The 20,443-nt window shown below is 36.8% G+C and overlaps 1 protein-coding gene across 5 annotated transcripts in view; it reads right to left on the bottom strand.

Moving 5' to 3' along the window:
• Nucleotides 1-1,338: 1,338 nt before the first annotated feature.
• khdrbs3 (KH domain containing, RNA binding, signal transduction associated 3) overlaps nucleotides 1,339-20,443 on the bottom strand; it is a 144,288-nt gene continuing 125,183 nt past the window's right edge. The window contains exons 8-11 of one of the 5 annotated variants that reach the window (XR_013822024.1): nucleotides 9,877-9,935; nucleotides 6,818-6,939; nucleotides 4,387-4,450; nucleotides 1,339-2,177 (exon numbers count right to left, since the gene is read on the bottom strand). Coding sequence is in view for 3 of the 5 variants with exons in the window: in XM_079879055.1 (XP_079735181.1) it covers nucleotides 6,848-6,939; nucleotides 9,877-9,935 (151 nt within the window). In the remaining 2 variants the exon portion in view is untranslated. Of the gene's footprint in view, nucleotides 2,178-4,386; nucleotides 4,451-4,813; nucleotides 4,927-5,571; nucleotides 6,940-9,876; nucleotides 9,936-10,444; nucleotides 10,623-20,443 lie in introns of those variants that run through there. The other 4 variants (XR_013822025.1, XM_079879055.1, XM_079879054.1 and 1 more) reach the window with 4 other exon arrangements.

The following is a 20,443-nucleotide window of genomic DNA, read 5'->3' as shown; positions in this document are numbered from 1 at the left end:
ATACTGAAGTCATTACATTACTTCTAAATTTTAGATTGTCAACAGTAATGACTTCAGTCGGTGGAGAGACTGTCACTGTCCATGGTGCTGAAATACAGCACCGCAGGACAACACTGAACGTGAACATAATTTGGGCGGGACTTATTTTTATCCAGCAGGAACTGATTGGATGGTAAATGTTAATGGGGTCAGTTTTCGACTTTAACTGCAGGATGTTATAGATATGTGAGCTGATGGCATGTGTATGTGTGCTCTGTGCAACCAACTACAAGAAAATGGGTACCAAATAAATATTTTTTAAATCACCAAGGGTGCTTCTCAATACTCAAATAGATGCTTCCTTGTTTCCTTGCTCCTCAGTCCTCTGATCGAACTCAGCCATCTTTAAAGGCATCTGAGGAGTATCCTTCCCTCGTATCCTAATATCGCTACTCATTGTACTATTTTGGGCTATCCCAGACGGAAGGTGACCTATCATGGCTATATATGGTCGGGGCTCCTAAACGGTGGTCCAACGTCATACAGTGAGAGAGGTTCAAAGATGGTCCTCTGGGAACCGTTGTCACAGTTTTGTGACCCAAAATAGCCTGCAATAATTTTCTGACAGTGACATTTAGCAGGATCATCTCAGAGTGTTTGCTGCTATGACCTATGTCTACTGACTTGTCAACAAAAATGCAACATGAAATGGCGTATTGATCAACGCGACATGGCGCTTAAACTCAAAACTACTTACCTCAAGCTCCATTTGCAAAATTCTTTTCCCTTGCATGCCTCTTTTCCCTAGCCATGACTGCATCCATATTCTCCTCTTTTTTCAGCGCACATAAAAACCACAATTACCAAAGTGTGATTCATCTTGCTGTATTTGTTAACCACTAGAGCATGCTGATGGCGTTTTATTCTTCTATACTAACTTGCATCATAGACTATGATTCAATAGTTGTCACCATCGTAGTCTACATATCGTACCCAAGTTTATTAGATCCATGTCGTACAGTGTGATTTGTAATGATCTCATAGGTTTGCAGAAGTCACTCAGTCTGTGGCAGGTCAGGCATAAGGGAGTGGAGCTAAGTCGCGAGGATGCACAAATAAGAAATGAGAAGCACCCCAAAAAATGATCAAACACAATCAACACCAGACAAAGGACTGGGACAAACTAAGGGCTATGTATACGCGGGTGAAAATAAGTCAAACGAAACAAGACAAATTCATAACAAAAGTCCATAGAAACATGAAGGAAACAGTGACCCCCTACTTGTCGACTATAACCCTGGAAAGCATGACAGTCATACAACTTGAAGGCAAGAAAGTGACACTAAATTTTGTCTTCACTTTATTTTTATTTCTTCACTCTAACCAATTTACTTGGTTCAAAGTGCCACTTCACATGTTAGTCACGAAACATGTACAAGTAGTGATAGCTGTATAATTTCAAATTTTCTGCAAATGTTCTTGAAAAAACAACAACAACAACATATAACAGATAATAATATTATAACATTAATAACAACAATAATATAAATAATCTTTAATGATACATTTAAATATTTCTGGGATAGATAATTCATTTGACATCCTCATAACGAACTTGCGTTGTATCTCATTTCCCATTTCCGTGTGATAAATGCAGCTTATATATTCACTCTGCCTCTCCCATTCACATATCGTTGACTGTCTTTCTCTCTCCGGCTCCTGTGAGAAGAGTAAATTCCCGTCTTAATGTGTTAGCACATGACACATGCCCCCATAACCCATAAGTCTGTCTGCTGACAGAAGTGGGTTCACCCTCAGTGCAGCCTGCTTCAAAATGCACGTAGAGCGTACAGCGCGCCTCTGAGCCAGCTGTGAGAGCACCATTTTCCCAGCACGGCCTCCCCAGAGGACCAGAGAGCACCATTTCCTGAGCGAGAGGAGGCTGGACCGCTCGTCTGCAGGTTATTGGCACATTAACGCTCTTAGTGTGGCGCTTTGTGACCTCGTAGAGGTTCAGAAGCCTTTTCGAGAAAGTTCCAGTAGAAATTGAGTCTTCCCTGAGGAGTGTCATGCTCCTCTGTGGGCCACAAGGGACTTTTTAAGTCTGCTCATTGTGCTTTTCTTGCTAAGCACAAGCTCTCTACGGTAGCGCCCGTGCAGTTTTAGTTTTCACGATCAGATGATGCGGCCAAACCTCCCTAAAACAAGAGAAAAACAGGAAAAAGTTGGATCAAACGAACAAAACCAAATGGCAAATACACTTTCTAGCCCTATTCGGATGGGACTAGTTTTTCAGGGGGGCGTTAAGAGAAATTCGTGTTTCACTTTGCGATTTTAATGCAACCAAAGTCTGTCAACCATAACAGACTGATATATGGCTCGTACAGCAGCGCATTCCTTTGAGTAAAACCCTCGGTGTTCATGGCAGGCCTGTCTTGAAAGGTTACAATGCTAAAAATCTATTTCTTTATGGAAAAAAAAATTGTTGGGTTTTAAGCGTCTGAGTATGCTATCAAAAAGAGCATAGGTATTTTTCTCTGTGATTTTTGTTTGCTCATTTCTTGTGTACGAATGACCATGATGTAATCTGGAAAAACCAATTTATGCAGCCATTTCTCTGGTCTATCTAGGGAGGTTATAGAGAGATAAACACTGTCGTTTCATCATTTCTCTTGCATGTTTGTTACACTTGTGGTGGTGGGGGAAAGAAGTGGGAACAAAAACGTTTGAGAAAAACATTTGAAAAAAACTTGATAAGAGTTCTTTGCTGAAACTCTAAAGAACCTTTTAGACAAAAGAAATGCACTCATACTTGCAATGTATGGATTAGTGCATCCCCAATCATTGTATTTTGAAAATATGTATGAAGAAGTATGCTTCTCTATGCCAATAATGTTGGATCATGGGTAGTCTCAGCTTCAGACGTCACACCCACGAACCGCCTAAGGCACACAAAAGTGGGAAATACAGACTTCGGGAGTTTCAAAGTCGTCATCTGATTGGTTGAATTCTGCAGGATTTCCGTGTCGCGTTCTTTAAAGGTCTGGCTGGAAACAAAGCAGTCGTGGAGCCAAACCCCCTCATGGAAAAAGAAAGCCTCGCAACAACGTTCTTGAATGATTCATTTAGTGGATGCACGCCGTTCTGTTATCGTAGGGATATCGACAACCCTTAAACATGACGGTCAGACGTCGTCTTGGGCGGTCCTTGGCCAGTGAAGCCTGCGAAGGAGTCGAGACCTTCTGCCGTCAGTCTACGCGAGACTAGATCACGAGTGTCGAGGCAGAGGGTGGCACTCAGTGCAGTCATCAGACACGGAGAGCAGTCGCACTGATAGGATTACTCTCTGAGATCTCTTCCCGTCTCTCCTCTCCCTACGGCTCAGCTCTTTATCTTCTCATGCCAGGGAAGCTCTTGTTTGACAGTTGCCGGAGGAAAGCATGTATGCTCTCTCGAGGCGGGGATTTAACTGCATACGCACTTAGAACTCTTGCTTTCATCAATACTGTCAGACGACTTCGGTTAGTTTACACATTAAACCCCTCATTTGTGTTTAAATGCCTTGTATTATTACAATAGTACTAGAGACCACCTAGAGAGTATTTTAAGGGAAGGAATAAGTGTTTGTGTTCCCTGAAAGGCAGATTACTCTAGATAGTCTTGCAAAAGAGTGTCATTATTTGTTGTAAGGGTGTTTACATAGATCTGTTTTCAACCAGTACAGCAAGTTTCTAAGTTTCTAAACAGCATCCTAACTGAAATGCAGCTTCACAAGTGACTGATATGAAATGCATTTTTAATTTTTTGCATTTCCTTTAAAAAAAAAAAAAACTTTTTTAATTGACAAAGTATAAAACCATGTAAATGAAGTAATAATTTTGCTATTCTATTCAAACTGAATATATATATATATATATATACACATGTGTGTGTGTATATATATATATTATATATATATATATATATATATATATATATATATATATATATATATATATATATATATATATATTCATTTAATTTAGATTAATTTAACAGTTCAAGTAATACCCAATAAATTAGTCAAAAGATAAATAAAAAAATAAAAAGAAGGGTTTTTTTTCATGAGAAGCCAAAGGAAAATTTCCACATAGTTAGTTCAATAGATCAATCAATCAATCTATCAAGCAATTGATAAAAATCAATCAATCGATAAAAATCAATCAATCGATAAAATCAATCAATCAAATAAATAAAAACAAAAAGAATTCTGTTTTAACAATCGAAAAGTATATATATATATATCGATACATATACATACTTACATATATGTATATACACACACACACACACACACACACACACACACACACACACGCATATTCATTTAACAGCTCAGAAATGAATTTTTCAAAACATCAAGCTCACCCCAAACAATCAAAAGAGAAGAGCATCAGTGGTGTTTCACGGCTTCAGGCTCAGCTATCGTAATCTGAAAAAGAAAAGAGATACATAAAAACTGAACCTGTACTGATAAAAAAACAACAACAAAAAGACACAAACAAACACAGGTTTACCATAAATGTGCAATGGTTTACAAAGCTTATAATATGATAATATTAAACATTCATTTATTTCAAGCTATAGCACACATACAAATATATAAGTTTAGCTCCTTCTTAAACATAATTGGTGATAATAATGATTTGTTAAAGCAATATTACAGCTATTTATTAATCTTTTTACAATTTTACTTCTAATTTAAGTTCCTCAGCCAAGAAAAGCTTTGAATGAACAGGTTTGTTTTTGTTTTATTCAGTTTAAGGGCTAGTTTAGATGAGATTAGATTGTGACGGGTTGTTTACCTTGTGGAACGAAGGCCTGTAAATACAGCTACCGCCATCCTCATCAGCTCTGAGGTCAGCTGGGGTCATTTAGAGGTCATGTGGGGGCGGGCTGTTTAGTGGACTATAGAGATGGTCATGTGACCAGAAGGGGGAAGAAAGAGCAAAAACAGCAAGCAGAAATCCCCAAAAAGAACCAAGTTCAAAAAGCCACTGCTTACATTATTGAATCTTAGAATATGAAAGACAATATGTGGAATTACTTTCCATGTGCAGCATCTTACTGATGCAATAGTACCGTATCTAAAGGAGTAGGATTAAAGATATATTAGTAGATAATTAACTTCATATGCTTTACCACAGAAGAGTCTCGTGTGTTTTCAAGTAGAAAGAATTATAACAGATAATAAGGTAGGTTTATAATTGGAAATTTATTTCAAGCTGCTGGGTACGGTATATTACAGATGAATTTAATTGTGCTGGTTGCACAGGGAATTCTTGTCAAAATAGTTACATGCATCAGATTATTTTTTTTATTTTTTTTTTAAAAAGGGAATACTACAAAGTTGGGGGGGGGGGGGGTAACTAAACTTTTTGTTTTATTTTCACATTTATGTGGGCTTAAAGGATTTTTTTCCCCATTCTTTTTTCTCTTGACGTACACTACTCTTTTTTTTAATGATAATACACATCAGATGTTAGTTTAGATTATGAAGTTTTAACAATGTGAACAAGGACAAAATGTGCTCTCAAACACAATGATATTTTTGCTTTCAAAAAGTTTATTTTATAATCAACTGAGACGAGAATTAAAGGGCTTACACAAGCTTACAAATATTATAGCTCTTAACAGAAATGTATTAAACTGCCACCACCAGTACCACAATAATTTTCATTACTATCACCTTTTAAACTTCAGCATACATTTGATTAGACTTTTAATAGTTTTATAAAAGAGTACTAGTTAAACTTTAGTCAACAGTATTTGGTTTAGAAATGACCAGTAACACTTTGCTGTGCACTTACAATGCATTACAACAAGGTTTAAAGGATACACAATGTGCCAAAAACTGCTGGATTCCCTTTAAATTTCGTAGACTATCACAAGTGATGCTTTTCGTTTGTTTTTAAATGCTCTGTCACTATTTTTAACCCATCCACGCTATATGTCATACTAACCAACATTAGTGGTGTATAAAGGATTATATGTGCTATAATGGATTAGAACTGCACAGGAAAGTGTGCGGAAACGTCATTACCTTGATGTATTTCTTGAAGGAATCTATCATATATCACCAAAAAATTGGGAAACTGAATTGGGGATTTTAGCCACAATCATGATACTGTGAATTTCAGTCAGATTAATAGTCAAAAAATGTTGATTTAGACGCTCCTGAGAAGGTCTAAAAGTAGATTGCTCACTAGGAGAAAACACCTATTACCACAGAGCTCATTAAAGGGTTTAAACGCTCAACACAAAAACCAGACAAAACTATGCAGGCTTTTCTCATCGCAACTGAAACTGCACACAGTTTTTTTTTTCTTACGACATGCTCCTATAAGGCCTTTAACGCTGAAGAACCTTCCATTTAGAAAAGAGAAAAGAAGAAAAACAACAGGTGCACTGAGATTTTCTTTTACTTTTTTCCTACTTAATTTTCATTAAAGGTCAAATTTACAAGGGACACATGGAAGCTGATCACCCATCAAAAAAAAAAAAAAAAAAAAAAAAAAAGTATCTACAAAAAACCGACTGCTAAATCTAAACATCGTACACCTCATATAACTCCGCCCCCAACTGCTAGTGCCCGCCTCCCTCCGACATAAGTGAGTCTATTTGAATTCTGATTGGTTCTCTGATTTAAACTACATAATCCGGTGATCCCGTAATATTCCGTTTGTGAGGGTCTCTTCCATGTCTGTTTTACCCATCAACTTCTTCAACTTTCTATTTTTGTCGTTTTGGTTGATTTTATTTGCAAAAAAGGAAATAGAGTCCATAGAAAATCCATTACTTGGGAGGGCACACGAAGGAGTGTAGCTGGTCAGAACCGGGAATACGGCTGCTCTCTGTACACTCCTTTGCTTGTCCTTGCTGGTGGCGCCTTGTTGCGGTTGTTTGCCCATTCCTCCGGGCCTGAAGAGGGAGACAAAGAGCAGAGGTCAGGAAGTTTATTAGTGAAACAGTCCTATAGCTCTTGTTTGAAAGCCTCAATTCGAGCATTCTGTTGTGAAAAATGCTCATAAAACACTGAACAACATTTGTAAGATATGTTTCTTTCTGCGTCACAGACTATTGACATGTTTGAGTGCATGCACAAATGTATTTTGGTGAATTAAATCAGTTTGTGTGATGATTGTCCACGCTGTAGTCAAATACAGTATGTAAACGGACAATGAAACGTGTGCAGAAAGAAAACTAACAATACAGACTGATCAAAAGTCACATATAAAATGTGATTAAACAATGATTTACAGTCATTTTAATGGACTACTTTGAATTTCCAACTACCGACATGAAAATAAGCTTTAAAGAATAAACAAGACTTGGTGAAAATATTACCAGTGTCATGTTTTGGTGATGTGCTGAAAAATTGGCAACCTGTCAAGAAGATGCCTTATTTTTATTTTTAATATTTACTCATTTTTATTACTTTTTCAACTCCCCCATCATTTATGAACACTGTTGCTGTTTTGTTGTGATTGTTTTGTTGAAATAAAAAAATTATAATAAATAAACAAACTGGATCATATTTCACACCAAAATAAAAATGAAAATAAATTATATTCTGCATTAGGAAAATTAAGCATATTTTACAACAAATAAGAATTTTTGGTATTGTAATGCATTTTATTGTAATATTAAATTACAATATTATTTGACTAATTGCAGTATATATATTAAATATAATTATAAAATTAAATTAAAATGTTATAATTTTCTTTTACTTTAATACATGCAATACATCATTTTGAAATGATAGTCATAAATTAAAAAACAAACAAATAAATTAAACAAATTAATAAATTCTGGACTCATTGACATGAGAATGGGGGAAATGTGGTTAATTGTCATAAACATTTAATAAAAATGATAAGATATAATACTTTTTTCCCCTAAAAATAAGCTTAATTTTCTCTAAGCAGCATATTTTATACATATTTTCTTTTATATAAATTGCATTTTTGGGGTAAGATGTGACCTTGAGCATGCTTCGACGCCAGTAAAGCGTAATTTCCTTGTAAGTTTGTGTTAAACAGGAACCGACTGTGACGCTGACAGTGATTTGTAGTTGTGGAACATGCAGCAATCCAAACCACCTTCAAATGCGACTTTTACAGAACAACAGCAATCTTTAAAGTAACAAATCCCAAGAGTCACGACACCATCCAATATCTTCCTCTCTGAGCTCATGGGATCTCTGATCATTTAGGCCAACTAACACTGACAATCAAAGAGAAACGTCCCCAAACCATCCTCCTTTTGTCCTTCACCTCAGAAAGAACAAAACAACTTTAATTGCACAAGAGGATCAAATAGCCACTTGAAAGGGGTTTAGTGGAGTGCCCTCGGGCGAGAGGTTACCGCCACCATTAGCGTAACAGCAGAGCTAATTCACGAGCGTCCGTGTCGATGAACGAGAGCGCTATCGACGGCAGCTTTTGTGTGATCTTGCTCATTTTCAGTTCTTTTTAGGGACAGAAAGGCACAAAGGCTGTTTCTCTAAAATCACTTGTTTTTCAGAATGGGAGCCATAGCCAATAATCTTTAATTAGAGAGCTGTCAATCTCAGGTTAGCCCGCGCTAGCTTCAAAGAAAGGGTTCGCGCGCACTGTCCTTGCGTTTAGAAAGAATAAGGATGTGTATCAGCCGGATAATAGGAAGTTCTTCTTTGAACTGTCAAGCTGTCTGTGTTTTGTACCACCTGGAAAGTGTTAACTTGAGTGTTATGGATTGTGTGTGTGTGTTTGTGTGTAGAACTGTTTCAAATGTGGTTGCAAAGTGAAAACTGACAGGAAAATGACAACTAACTAACTATATATTTTAGGGGCAACATTGTGTTTGTCGTGTTGGAACTGATGGAGAGTAGGAAAATGGTATCTTGAAATGGAGCTATTAAAGCTATTAAATCTACTTCAAACATTTTGGTCAGGCTTTCTCAAACCAACATCAAGTTAGTCTTATCTAGTTTAACATAAAGTCTGGCTTAACATAACATGAAATAAGAAAATCTAAGAAAAAAAGGAATTTGGAAAGTAGCAAAAACAATTATGATCTGGTAAAGGTTTCGAATTTGGCCATCATATTGAGCTTCATACACACACACGCACACACACACACACACACACACACACACACACACACACACACACACACACACACACACACACACACACACACACACACACACACACACTACTATATACTATACTATATTAAAACTATATGGTAAACAAAACTAGCAGTTGATTCTGTTACAATATCATTTATAAATTCTACAAAAATTCACACAGATGCTTCAGTCTGCACAAATGCATCTGTATATACACACACACATTAATATTCTAGCTGCTGAGAAATATAATGGCACATCTTATCTTTTTTTTTGCTGGGACAATGAGCTTACAACAGCAACATCAGCAATTCCAGAGCATTGCCATTCTTTTCAAGATATCTCTGCCATATTTATGCTTTTCTGTACCGACATTGTTCATAACCGCAAACTTATTTGCCTTCCATGGAACGCTCGTCCGACAGCGTTTTGATTCTTTCGCTGCATCCAAACCCGTCTCCTGTTTACATTCATTGTAACTGTCTGTTCAAGTAAATTCAATGTTGTTGTATAGATACTGCAACCAAAAGTCTTGCAAGGTCAGCAGCATTTATAACAACAATACAGCAGGAGCCGAGCGTGCTACAGGCAAAAGAAGACAGTGACAGTTCATGTACTAACTGGAGTTATTATAAAATAGACAGCTAGAAGAGTGGAAATCAAGCAAGACATGCTGACAAACTACAGTAATTTCATGTGATTATAAAACTTGATTGAGGGAAGAAAAAAAAGACACTTACCGTAAGAGTCATATGATTCTGCACTGATACCATGGCTGTATTCATAATAATCCTCTGAGCTGTGGAAAGAAACGAGAGACGTTTATTGAGCAAAATAAAATGAATGCTCGCTGACTGGCTGATCCATTTTATTGATCCATTGTCAAGAAAAAAAACAACATATTTCTATTGACACTGTGTGTTTGTATGCGCATTTATTTATAGACAGAGAGAATGTTCTTTTTTAATTCTCTGTGTGCATTTAAATAGTTTTATAATTGTACCTACATATGATGTTTGAATATGTGTTATGTTTGACTCATTTCAGGCTGTGCTGCTAAAGTAACTGTTCTCTTTTTGTGTGCTGCAATATCCTGCCTTGACAAATTTCAAATGAAATAACTAACTAAAGACAGAGAGGACCAAAGTGAGAGAAAGATGGTGAAAGTTCAAAGGTATGTGTCTGCTTTTATGACACTAGTTGCTCCCTATTTAAATTGACAAAGCAATATCTCAGCAGGAACGTGAAGCAGAATAACCCATCGGAGAAGCTATTTTCCGAGCAGATTTGCGGTGCGCCTGCCTTTTATTGCAGCATCTCAGAAGTTTTGCTCCTGGGTCTCTGTTCCCTTTCTGCTTCCAAATTGAGTTTTTCTCCCATAGGCCCCTCAGCTGAGCTGTCCAGTGCCAATCACAGCTGACTGCTAACCATATCCTGATGTTCATGCTCCCATAATTCCACTGGCCTCCCATCAGTATGAATGGTGCTACAAGAAATAGAAGGTTACTGGAAAAATTATCTCAGCTTCCACCAGGGAGTATTCTTCAGATATAGACCTAGTGTTAGAATTATTTGTTATTCCTCCCATTATTTCTATAGAAACTACATATTTTTTATATTTGGTTCCTTAATTTCAATAACTCCTCATTTCATTTCTATAATAACTCTATTGTAACTCAGTGCTTCCCATTAATTACTGTACCAAGACTGCAGTGGCCCACCAGCCTATTCTTTCCGACTAGTTTCATAATGTACCAAAAATATTTTTGACTTTCTCATAATAACACAAAAGTTCTTTGACATTTTGGGCTCTATTTTAACGATCCAAGCGCACGGCGCAAGTACACTTATGGCGTGTCCGAATCCACTTTTGCTAGTTTAACGACGGGAAAAATGGTCGGCACACCCGGCGCATGGTCTAAAAGAGTTGTCCCTATTCTCTTAATGAGTAATGGGTGTGTTTTGGGCGTAACATTAAAATAACCAACCAGAGTCTCATCTCCCATTTCCTTTAAAAGCCAGTTGCGCTCGCGCCATGGCGGATTCGAACACTTCTCTAGCAAGGAAACGGATCTGCTCGTGCGCGAGATTAAAGCGCGCAAGCATACCATCTACGGGACAAGCCGGATTCCACCATATCTTTGTGTACACAATAATAATCTTTTACATTGTAATCCTTTTATTTTTAATATGTGGCATGTTTGTGTGCTGCTGGGCGTCCCTGTTTGTGTAATAAGCAGAGTGTACGCACGTTGTGCACCCGCCTATAGGCGCACATTACTAATGCGCTCTTTAAATAACATAATTGCACCATTGACTTTAGACCAGGTTTTTGTTGGTCAATGGCGCAGTCTTTTTCAGTTGCCTCAAAATAGCAAAGCGCCAACAATGTGCCCGAACACACCTCGTTTTCAGACCAGCACGCCCATGGGCGCACACTTGGGCGCAAACGCATGTTTTATTTAAACAACGTGGCACAGGACGTGAAAATCATAACTGCGTCAGGCTGAAACTAGCAAAAAACACTTGCGTCGTGCCTGGCACCGCATTGCACCGGGTGTATGATGGGGCGCTTTGTCTTGTGGACAGCACATCGACATCGAGGCACAGCAGCACTTTAGACAGCATGAGTTCGAGTCCCAGCTAAAAGTACTTTCCTGCTCCAGTTCCCTTCTCGTCCTAGACAATCCTGTCCATTAAAGGTAAAAAACCCCAATGTCATGAAAAAAAGCTACATCTGAAAATATTTGTCTCAAGATGAGCTTTTATTGACAAGCAAGACAATACAAATGTTTACAATCACATGTTTCTCATTTTGGACTCATATCTCAGTTGTGTCTACTCTTATTTCTCCTAAGTTTTAGGAAGCGTAGGAAAAGCAACCACTGAGCAATACATTTTTCCTCTGGGAAGTCTCTCAAAATCCTGTGGGAAACACTGGTAACTCTTCCTCTTTCCTATCATAACCACTTCCTCATTCCAATCATACTGTCAAAACCCCTCCCCTTATTCCAATCGTAATATAATTGACTCCTCCACTCATTCACAAGAGATACTCACACATACATCAATCCACCTTCAGTGGCTGAGAAAAGAGCGTCTTTGATTTTCATAAACTGTTATGCAGAGAGGAAATACCATGTCAAAGCTCACACAGAGGTGCCTATCGCTAGCCTGCTGTTACTGTTAGTTTCACGCTCAAAATGTGTCTGCACACCAGGGAGAAGAAGATAGGATGAGAATGAGAGAGAGGGTTCTGCTGGGATTGCATGTATGAAGACCTATGGAGCACATAGGGTCACTATTCTCCTCAGATTCCAACACACAAGCTCAGGAACCTCGTGAGGGCTGGGAGGAGGCTTTATATCATATGTGTGATGAAATTCCCCATTTCCACAGCACATGAAGGTGAAATTGAAGAGACCTAAAGCTTTTGTGTTCAGTAATGCATCAGTCAACTTCACAACCTGCTGCCAGATGCATCTCTCTCTGCTGTTTCACACCATAAAGAACCTATTCTCACCAATCTGAACACCAGCCTGGGTTCAAACCTAGTTAGACACCTTTAATTTCGTCCCTGACACATCGTCAATATTCCTTCTTTCCTAAATCCCTCTCCTCCAGTGCCGAGTTTGTTCTGTTCTACTCAATTACCCCGTTCAGCTTGTTCCAGTCGAGATAGAGCGTTAGCAGAAATGATGATGCATTTAAGTCACACACAGTCCAATTCCTCCAATTAGCAACACACACGTGTAAACACTGCAAACACGCTGTCGAATGAACTACAATCACCCAGGGGAACATTTCACTCCTCTGAGGAGACTTAATGGAGTTATCAGGTACGCTGCATATTAGTGTTAACTGCAAGTATCAAAAATGCTTTGGAGGAATAAAAAAGTATTATGATTATTTAACACCCGCCAACCCGCAAAATGCAGCAGTGGCGTGTAACGCAGTCACTCCTATTAGCCATTTTGGCGGGTTGAATTTGATATATAATATACACATTTTTCAATTGTAGTCTTTTTAAAAGGCATCTGAAATAATAAACTAAGTGCAGTGTGTAGTCAAAAATATAATTTTTTTGATACATATCGAATAGATACACGATACCAGCTGCGCTTTCTCGCTCTCTCATCTTTCCAACAGCGAGTTGACACACAAACCCGCCTCCCCTCACTCACTCGTTTCATTTGCTCCGGATGAATATTGTTAGTGTCATAAAGCTTGAATTTCAGCGTGGGATTGCACATATTGCGCATAATCTTACTCATTCCCGCAGATTTTGTGCTCATTGTGATTAAACAGTCAAATCCCATACAGAAAAAAAAAAAAATTGGAATAAATTTTAAAGTGTCAAAAATATATGTGGCATATATTCCAAATACATTGAAATATATTTGCATTGTTGTTCACTTATATTTATCATTTTGAAATATATTCTGAAATATAACAAAAATAGGCCTATATGATGTTAAGTGTGAAATATATTTACATTTATAACATGTAATGTAAAATATATGACAAAATATATGGTCATAAAATGTTTAGCTTGCTAAAGAAGGGTCGAAAATGTATTTTGATCATAGTAATTCCTCTATCTTTTCCCCTATACACAACAGTAGGCTACCATATTTCACTACTGTATTATGACACACAGCTATAATAAATACTGTACTTAAATTGAAAATGTGTTGTTTGTTTGTGAAAATGTTAACTTTTTAAATTTCAAATGAAACAATTTGCAAAAGTTAAAACATATATGAACATATATGTTGTTATAAATATATTGACATATAAATATATTCACATATTTAACTAAAATATATTTTCAAAAAAATAAAAAATATATTTACATATATTTAACAAAAATATATTTATTGGGCCAATTTCGAATATTTGCATATATTCCAAAAATATATTTCAAAATATATTCTGAAAATATATTTCAAATATATTTCTTTTGTGTATGGGATACACCCAAATTAATGTCAAAATGCCGGTCTTGGTGAGTATTCACGTAAACAATCAGTTCTGTTTTAAGTGGACATAAACAGTTGAGAAAGAAAACGCATGTGTAACAGTAATGGATCCGTGCGTCAGGTTTTAAAGTGACAGCAGCCTAATATATCTGCTGGCAAATTATGATATATAATATATATATATACATGATAATTATAACCAATTATAACCAATTTCTTGTCAAATAAGAGACTTTATTTACATAATGTTTTTTCTCTCATACACACAGTCATGCTTACCCAGCTAAAACCGTTGTGCACTAACACTGTGTGTCTATCTGATGTTCTCCAAACAGATTAAATAACAGATTGTCTTGTTTTAAACTGTTTTCACTATGGCGTATAGAAACACTTCAATCTCTCAGTGATTGCTTATATCTGCAGGCGACTGTTGAGTAACTCTGTCACATAGATCTGAAACCATGAAGTACTGCACAGGTGTTTGCTGGGAGTTTTACTTCAAGTAACCATGAAATTACAACAATACCCTGCTAGAAAATCAACTCAACTTGTTTCCTCAGGTAGATTACCAGCCGGTGGGGTCAAGACTACAAGTACAAATGCTTCGATTCCGCATTTTCTAAGGTTTTTATTACAAATTATATTGTCAACATAACAATTTGAGTGAAAAGTATGACATAAAATTAGTTAATTTTGCTTTACTGACAGCAGTACTTTAGCTGACATGAACAAAACGTGATGATCATATTCTCCAGAATGATCTGAGACGATCCAAAGAATATCTTGCACTTCAGTAGAAGCAAGAACATTTGACCAGCTGTTTGTACTTGATAGTTGAATTTTTAGTGAACAAGAAAAGTGCAGAATTGTAAATATATTATTTCAATCATCATTTAAAAAAGTATGTTAAACAAAGGAGTAAGTCTATTAAAACATAAATGCATACATAAAATTAAATAAAAAAACAATGTAAAAAAATGGGGGGGGGGGGGGATAAAACATATAAGTCTATGTGCAGGTAAAATATAAATAAAATAAAATAAAATAAAATAAAATAAAATAAAATAAAATAAAATAAAATAAAAATAAAATAAAATAAAATAAAATAAAATAAAATAAAATAAAATAAAATAAAATAAAAAGCAGATCCCAGATGTTTGACAAAGTGAGCTCGTTTCCTCAGGACGGGCGCTCGCTGACTTCACATTCATAAAGGCCTTGCTCTCCCTCTCTCTCTCTCTCTCTCGTGTGGTTAAACAGATGGTGGGGTTAAATCTGAATGATGTACTACATGTCCCAGGTGATCTCTGTGTTTCCTCGTTCTCTCGTCTCTTTTTCACAGCTGGTAAATCAGCAGTGGGGCGTCTGTGACGAGTCTCGCTGGTCTAATCTACTGAGAGAGGCTTATCACTAATCACTAATTACTGCTTCATTCTCTCGCACTCAAACAGAAAGAGTTTGGAAGAGGTTTGGAGGGCAGAAAGGTGAATAAACATCACACAGCGCTAATTATGTTTTCCATACATGGGTCACAAAGTTTACTTAAAGGAACAGTTCAGCCAAAAATGGAAATAGAATGCTACTTTGAGTGAACATGCATTTAGAGCATGTTTTAAATGCTCATTCCAGACTGTGTCATTAAGGTTGTTCATTCAAGATAAGACTAAAATGAAATCAATTTATACAGTCTAAAAACAGACAATGGAAATCCACAGGCCTTTGTCCTCTATTGAGTCTCCTGCACCAATTCAACGCTGAACTAGAGCATTCAATGTGCATTTATTATAGCGAGCATGTTGTGTACACACCATAAGCCATGTGTAAATATGTATGTATGTGTCCCATTTTATGGTCTCCTCATACAAATAGGAAAATCTGTCTATTCAAACAAGCTACAGGCAAAGTCGTGGTCTGCATATGCTTCTGGAATTTGCGACAGAAACGGAAGCTCTTTTCTCAGATGTAAATTAATCTATTTTTAGATTGTAACAGTCTTCTTGTCTTGCTAACAGAACCAAAGGTCCACAGAGACGGAAACAGAGACGAGAGCGAAGACACCAAACCTCTAAAATAGATCTGAAATAAGTTAAAAAATATCAGCGTGTCTGTCTCAGAGAAAGTGGGACTGAGGACAGAACGTGTGAGTAAAGGAACAGAGAGGAAGACAGGTGTAGAAGAGAGAGAAACCTGCCGAGTCTGATGCTTTGAACGGAGGAGTAATCAATCGTGATAATCGTGACCTGCACAGCTGAACTCTGTAATGTTCCTCTTCATCAGGTGTGAAACAGGTTTTTTTTTTTGTTTTTTTTTATATTTACAGGATCAAAAGAACCGGAAAAACAAAGTAACAGAGTTGCGATCTAGATTTCTAGAGTTTTCCACTGATAAAAGAGCCTGCCATTAGGGAACTAGAAGAACTAAGTATTAAATGATAAATTTATTCATTAAAATAAATTCATTGAATAATAATTCAAATTACTAAATGAATCAAATTTATAATACATTAATATATTGATTCAAATAATTATATTTAATAAAAAATATTTTTAAATGAATCATTAAAAAAATATTTTCAAAATCAATCATTTAAAAAAACATTGACGTTTAAATAAATTGAAAAATAAAAAGACTTTTAGAAATGTTGCCCTTTATTTTACCACGATAGTCCCATAAAATGATTCATATACTCTCATCAAAATATTCCGTCTAATAGGGTGTGTCTTAAAAAGCTGAAAGTTCATTGGTTGCTCCCATTTGATTACCTGTCAAATTAAACTTTTTGCAAATAAAAAAAAAAAAAAAAAAAAAAACATTAAAAAATGTTATAATTTTTGTACAATTACACCTTTTTAAGGTGTTCGTGTATTTTTACATTTGTAATAATAATTAGCAACATGTACTTAGGGCCTACTATAGGCAGAGGTGGGTAGAGAATCCAAAACCTGTACTTGTAATTCTTAAAGGGATAGTTCACTTTGAAATTAAATTTTGGTATGTTTTAGCTTACCTCAAGGGCATCCAAGATGTGTCTTTGTTTCCGCAGTAGTTTCTATTTTGATATTTTTAAGTCAAACCGTTCTTGTCTGTCAGTCATATAATGCAGGTCTATGGTCACCACCTCAAAGAGCACGCACAGAGAAGTCCAAATTAAACAATTCCCCATCATAAGTACACATTGATGGCCTAAGACACGAAACGAGCGGTTTGTGTGAGAAAACGAACAGTATTTATATCGTTTTTACCTCTTGTACACAACCACATCCAAGTGATCTGAGGGCGCGCGCGCTTCCGGCGCTTTCTTCTTGTTTTTTTTTTTACAGCGGATCGCAAACAAATATGTGCATTACCAAATATGTGCATTACATTAAATAAGGGGAATTTATGTCGGTTGATAGGTTAAAGAAGTATAGGAAAGTGTCAATGGTCCATTTCTGAGATAGGTGGCGGTAATGCACATATTTGTTTGCGATCCGCTGTAAAAAAAAAAACAAGAAGAAGAAAGCGCCGGAAGCGCGCGCGCCCTCAGATCACTTGGATGTGGTTGTGTACAAGAGGTAAAAACGATATAAATACTGTTCGTTTTCTCACACAAACCGCTCGTTTCGTGTCTTAGGCCATCAATGTGTACTTACGATGGGGAATTGTTTAATTTGGACTTCTCTGTGCGTGCTCTTTGAGACAGTGACCATAGACCTGCATTATATGACTGACAGACAAGAACGGTTTGACTTAAAAATATCAAAATTGAAACTACTACGGAAACAAAGACACATCTTGGATGCCCTTGAGGTAAGCTAAAATATACCAAAATTTAATTTCAAAGTGAACTATCACTTTAAGTTCAATGAAAATGAAGATGAGGAATATAGCACATAAGACTTATTAGAATAATCCAAACAGCCAACATGCGAAACAGCCTGCAGACATTAACAACACCATACACTGAATGAGAACACAAGAGGAAATTAAATACACAGTGATGATGAGACAATGACGAACAGCTGTGGTGATTATGAAGGTGTCCATGGTGACTGATCAGTGGTGGCAAATTAGAACTAGAACACATGTGACTAACGAAAACAAACAGAAGGTATAAATGTATTGTTAACACTGTTCTGTGATTTATCAATAAAATAGCTAAGAAACTGAACTGTTCTAGCATATATTTCTTAGCAACTAAAACCCCCAGCTTCACTATTAGTAGAGAGACTAATTCATTCACACACAATAGCTCTCTATAATGCATTCATATGTAATCTTTACTGTGCTATTTTATCTGTATCTGTTTCAGAACAAGCAGAAATCTGAGAAATATAATGACCCAAAGACAAAAGAACTGATAAAAATAAGCTGTTATGTAGGAGCGCTGTGTCATTTGCCATAGCTGTGCTCAAGGCAACCCGCGTTCGAGTCTCAGCTCGAGGTTCAGGCTTACTTGTTCATTAATGACGTCATCAGCGACTAGTTGACATCGACTCGAATTTAATCACATAAATGTCGACTTAAAAAAATCTGAAGTCGTTCGACCCCTAGCTGTAATCTGGGGATTGTCCGTGTTGGTCAGCATCTGTCTGTGCAGTGTGAAGAACTGACCTTTACTTTTAGAAGACTTTAGAAGATCGATGATACTTTGAACATCTGAACTGGTCTTTCTGAAGGTATTATTTGTATGAATACAAACTAGAAGCCTGCAATTTTCCATTAAACTCAAAATCGTATGAACGAGTTGCCAATATAGTGTACTCAAATTTCACTCAAATGTACTCAAGATTCACTATAAAAAGTTAAAAATAAAAATTGTGAATTATCAATAACAGAACAAAACATTCAAACTTGCAAAAGGGTGAACAAAAACACAATTCATGTGCGTTGCTAATCTTCTTAAAGTGGTCCAATACTTGCCTAGCTGCTATCACTACAATTAAATGAAATTAAATGTTTGCAAACATCAGTTATTGAATTTGGTTCATTTGTACAGCACAAACCATTCCAACATATCTTACTAAGAACAGTGGCCTTCTAAACCCCTCCGAGATCAAGCCAGAGGCGAGGAAAACCTCCCAATCAATCAATCAATCTCCTAAGAGGGAATTTCTAATCAGTTCCCGCTATAATTGCTCTTTTCCCCTCTAAATCTCAACTCTCAGAGTCGTGTCTCCTGAAGCAGTGCTAACCTTTGAAAAGCAGCAGTCTCTGAACTCACTGCACTGACATTTTCCACAACAAACTGCTCTGCGGAGGCCTATAGCCGCTCTGACATTCAGTGTGTGTGTGGGTTATGTGGACCATATGGCGCTCTATAGCACTCTGAAGAAGCTGTTTAAATGCTGTCAGACACACTCACGCACCCCTGACCACTTCCACCGGGAGTGCGACCACAACACGCCGAGTGCACACGTGTGGAGTATCCGGACCGCTACACAAGAAGGTGACACAGCTGGGAGAATCACACAGTAAAGGCTTTTTCATCAAAGTCGTAACATTTGACCTCTGACCCTTTTAATGCTCCTGTGAGATAAACCCGCCACCTCTGTGAACATTTAATCTCTGAGCTCTCCCCTTCCTCTAACACGGGTAACGCCGGCCTATTTATAGCATCAGGATGCCATGGTGAAGGCACATCTGATAAATCTGATAAAAGTCATGACACTTTCGCAAAAAAATAAAATTCTTTTTTATAACTATTGCGGCATATTGCGCTATTAGCCTATTTTATCTAGTGTTGAGTGACGTAATATAAGTGGACGCGTGAAAGCGTCGTGAGACTGAATGCATTGAAAAGCCCTCGCGAGGCTTGCCTGCACGATTCATCTTTAAAAGACTGTGATCTCCATTCAAACACCCACGCGATCTTCTTCCATTTCGTCTGTCTATTGAACCTTTGACAAAATCATATCGCAACATTCAAATCTGTGTTGGCGCTGCCGCTGACCCAGAGAGAGTTGTCATGAAACAGCAGTCATTTCCTCATAGTATCATCATTTCTGTGATACAATAGTTCAAATTATCATAGAAGTACTGGGATAAACGTTTAATAGAAACACTGATGTCTACGATAGATAGCGATAGAGTAAATCAGCTTTTGATAAAAACTTGGTGCTTAAAATAACGCATTTATCGATTACATTGTTCCGCCACAAGCGACTGTTAAAAAAATAATTTGTTATTGAATCATTTATTAAAGAGAATGTAGTACTGTATGATGCTTCTAAAATAAGTCAGAAAAATGTGATGAATTGTTTTTGTAAATATGACTCATCTTATACATCATGTACAGTCTGTATAAGTGTATGATTTAACTTTTCCCCATGGCCTAGTGTTTAAA

This window comes from Squalius cephalus, assembly GCF_949319135.1.
Source record: "Squalius cephalus genome assembly, chromosome: 8".
Classification (NCBI taxonomy): Eukaryota; Metazoa; Chordata; class Actinopteri; order Cypriniformes; family Leuciscidae; genus Squalius; species Squalius cephalus.
The sequence above is the reverse complement of the archived record's forward strand: the minus strand, read 5'-3'. Positions and strand labels throughout refer to the sequence as shown.